This window comes from Lactuca serriola, chromosome 2, assembly GCF_051521515.1.
Source record: "Lactuca serriola cultivar US96UC23 chromosome 2, Lser_US96UC23_V15, whole genome shotgun sequence".
Classification (NCBI taxonomy): Eukaryota; Viridiplantae; Streptophyta; class Magnoliopsida; order Asterales; family Asteraceae; genus Lactuca; species Lactuca serriola.
This window is the reverse complement of record NC_136409.1, coordinates 172,040,512-172,043,700: the sequence shown is the minus strand read 5'-3', so window position 1 is coordinate 172,043,700 and position 3,189 is coordinate 172,040,512. Positions and strand designations below refer to the sequence as shown.

Genomic DNA, 3,189 nt, shown 5'->3' with positions numbered 1-3,189 from the left:
TGTCATTTTTTACCACTCAAGTGTGGTTTCTTGCCACACCAAGGGAGTGGTGCCACACATTCTTTATTTTTTTATTTATTTTTTATTTTTTTTAACTATTTTAATTTAATAAAACTTTTTTTTTAAAACTATTTTACTTTAATAAAACTTCTATTTTAATAAAAAAACATAATTTTTCATTACTTGAAAATTAAAAAAAAAAAAAATAGAACACAAAAACCACACACATGACATTTAAATAATCCTGGAAACTTAAAAAAAAACAAATAAAATAACTAAAGCAAACTACATAAAGTCCTTCTCCGAGAACTCGTCTTCGGGGTCATCCGGTTGATCCAAATTAAGGTTAATGTTTTGAACCCCGTAAATGTGTTCCTCCAAGTCATTGCGAAAATTGTGAAATGTTTCAGTACAACATATCTCTGCTCTGTTGTTTATATACTCTTCCCCACCAATTTCTATTGGCTGTGTCTCTGGTATGGTTTCTTCCTCGTCAAACGCACATATCGCTCTTCCTTCGTCTTCAATAATCATGTTATGCAATATAAGACATGTGTACATGATTTCTTGAAGTTTTTCCTCGCCTAAATAAGCTGCTGGTTTTTTCAATATGAACCACCGTTTCTTCAGAGCTCCAAAAGCACGTTCAACATCCTTCCTAGCTCTTTCTTGAGCTCTCTTGAATTTCTTTCATCTAGAACCATGTGGAGCTGTAAACGATTTAACAAACACAACATACTCAATATAGATTCCATCGACCAGATAATAACTATACTTATATGGCGTTCCACGCACTTGAAAAGAAGAATCTGGTGCGGATTCATCGTATATGTTGTTAAATATTGGTGAACGATTAAGAATGTTGATGTCGTTAATCGAACCAGGAGAACCAAAAAAAGCATGCCAAATCCACATATCTTGTGATGCAACTGCTTCAAGTATGACTGTTGGGTGACCATGATTACCTCGGGTAAATTGCACATGATATGCTGTAGAGCAATTTTCCCATGCGCAATTGAGACAATCTAAGCTTCCTAGCATTCCAGGAAACCCATGTACACTAGCATGATGAGCTTGCAATTGCAAGATGGCATTACGTGTAGGCTTACGTAAATATTTTGGACCACAAAACTGAATCACAGTTTTGCAGAAAAAATGGAGACTATCTCGTGCGATCCTAACAGACATCCTAAAACTTTCGTCTAACGCATCAGGCGGAATGTCATATGCTAATTGACGAAGTGCGGCCGTATATTTTTGTACGGGAGTGAAACCAGGTGTACCTCTAGCATCGTAGCGTTGTTGGAAAAAACTGCACTCCCTCATTACATCTTCAACTATACGTACGAATAAACCTTTGGGCATTCTGAAGCGCCTACGAAAATAATACCCTTGGTAAGTAACATTCTCTGCAAAATAGTCTTGCACCAAACGTTGGTTGGCTTATTCACGATTTCTGCAAATATATCTTCGTGTTTTCCGTTGAGAACTTGCAGCTACGTTGTTACATACAATGTTGTATGTTTGTTCCGCCATTTGAACACACGCAATAGCGGTATCAAAAATAGTGAAATTCTTTAGAATATGACATTTTTGAGGGAGTGGTGATTTTTTTTTTGAGAGAGAAGAGATTGTGTTGTGAAAAAAAGTGAACTTGATATGTATATATAGGAAAGAAAAAGCAAAAGCAAAAGGAAAATAAATAAATACTCAACAACCAACAACCGGCAATCCTTCCCAATTCTCATCAACCAATCACAGAACGCAGCCTTGAAGGATTGCACTGCGGCCAAAGCCGCACAAGACCGCGGTCTGGGGGCGGTGTGCGCGGTCCAGCTGGCGCGAACCACGGCCCAAAACCACAGCCACACTGTGCAACCTTATATTATAATTTTGCAGTTGAAAAACTTTTTTAATTTTGTAAAATCAGTTTATTTAAATTTTATTTTATTATAACAACTTGCATATGTTAAAAAAACAGGCTTTTATAATAGACTGTAACCGTTTGGTCCGCCTCTTATTACAAGTTGTAGTCATTTGGTCCACCTAACATAATCTAATTATTATCAATCAACATCAGTATACATCGTCAATGCGGCATTTGTGCTATAAGGATCAAAAGAAGGCAGATGAAAAAAATACAAGGACCAATGTGTCCAACTCAAAAATAAAGTAAGAGAGAAGATAATTTAGGATTAAATAGAAAGAAACATATGTTACGTGCGAACATCTAAGTCATCTATTCATAATAAATAGGGATGTCAAAAAGTCCCGTGGGACCCCGTTCCCGTGGGGGCCCCGTCCCGTTTGGGGTTGTTTTTTTTTTTTTTTTTTTAAAATCGGGGGCGGGGACGGGGGCGGGGACAAGGTTAACCGCCGTTTTAATTTCGGGGGCGGTGGCGGGGGTAGACAATCCCATCCCGAAATCCCCATGGGGACCCCGTTAATAAACTACACATATATTTACATATATTAATTATATAAATATAATAAACTATAACATGATTTTAAGCTTCCAAAATTTATCAAAAAACATGTTTTTAAGCTGTTAGTATAATTTTTTAAAATGCCATAACTTTTTTATTAACATATAAAATTTTGCTATAAATAATTATTTATTACCTAAAAAATAGTTTATTTTAGCCTAAATAACAACTTCTTTTAGCCCAAAAAAAATAGCCCAAAATCAATCGGGGGCGAGGGCGGGGGTAATAAAGGGGATTCAGGGGCGGGGGCGGGGGTAGGAACATTGAACATTCCGGGGGCGTGGGCGGAAGATGCACTCCCCGCCCCGTTTGCCCCCGTTGACATCCCTAATAATAAATCGACATCAATACGAAATGTTAATGCCACGCTAGTGCTATAAGGAGAAAAAGACGGCATACGGAAAAATCTAACCATTATAAACAAGAAAAAAAAAATAACCAATCATTTTTCTATTTTTAAAAAAATAATCATTTTCTCCGATGCCATTATTCCAGAGTACTGTCACTTTGGAGATTTTTATTTTATTTTAGTTCTTTTATTTAATATTCAAAGAATATTGTTTTTTTCGAATACTACATTTCATAATGTTTAATTTCTCCGTTTTTCAATGAAATATCTAATTTTGACATTAATATTGTATATAGTTCATATTACTATTTTTGTTTAATTTTTTATTAAATTAAGCAAATAATGATTTTTTTT

General features: G+C 35.5%; 1 protein-coding gene across 1 annotated transcript; it reads right to left on the bottom strand.

Annotated features, from left to right (window-relative positions):
- Positions 1-285: 285 nt before the first annotated feature.
- Positions 286-1,365, bottom strand: LOC145089789 (uncharacterized). The gene is made up of 2 exons (XM_079028184.1): positions 796-1,365; positions 286-687 (listed from the first exon to the last, which is right to left on the bottom strand). The coding sequence occupies exons 1-2, from the start codon at positions 1,363-1,365 to the stop codon at positions 286-288; spliced, it is 972 nt and encodes a 323-aa protein (XP_078884310.1).
- Positions 1,366-3,189: the final 1,824 nt, after the last annotated feature.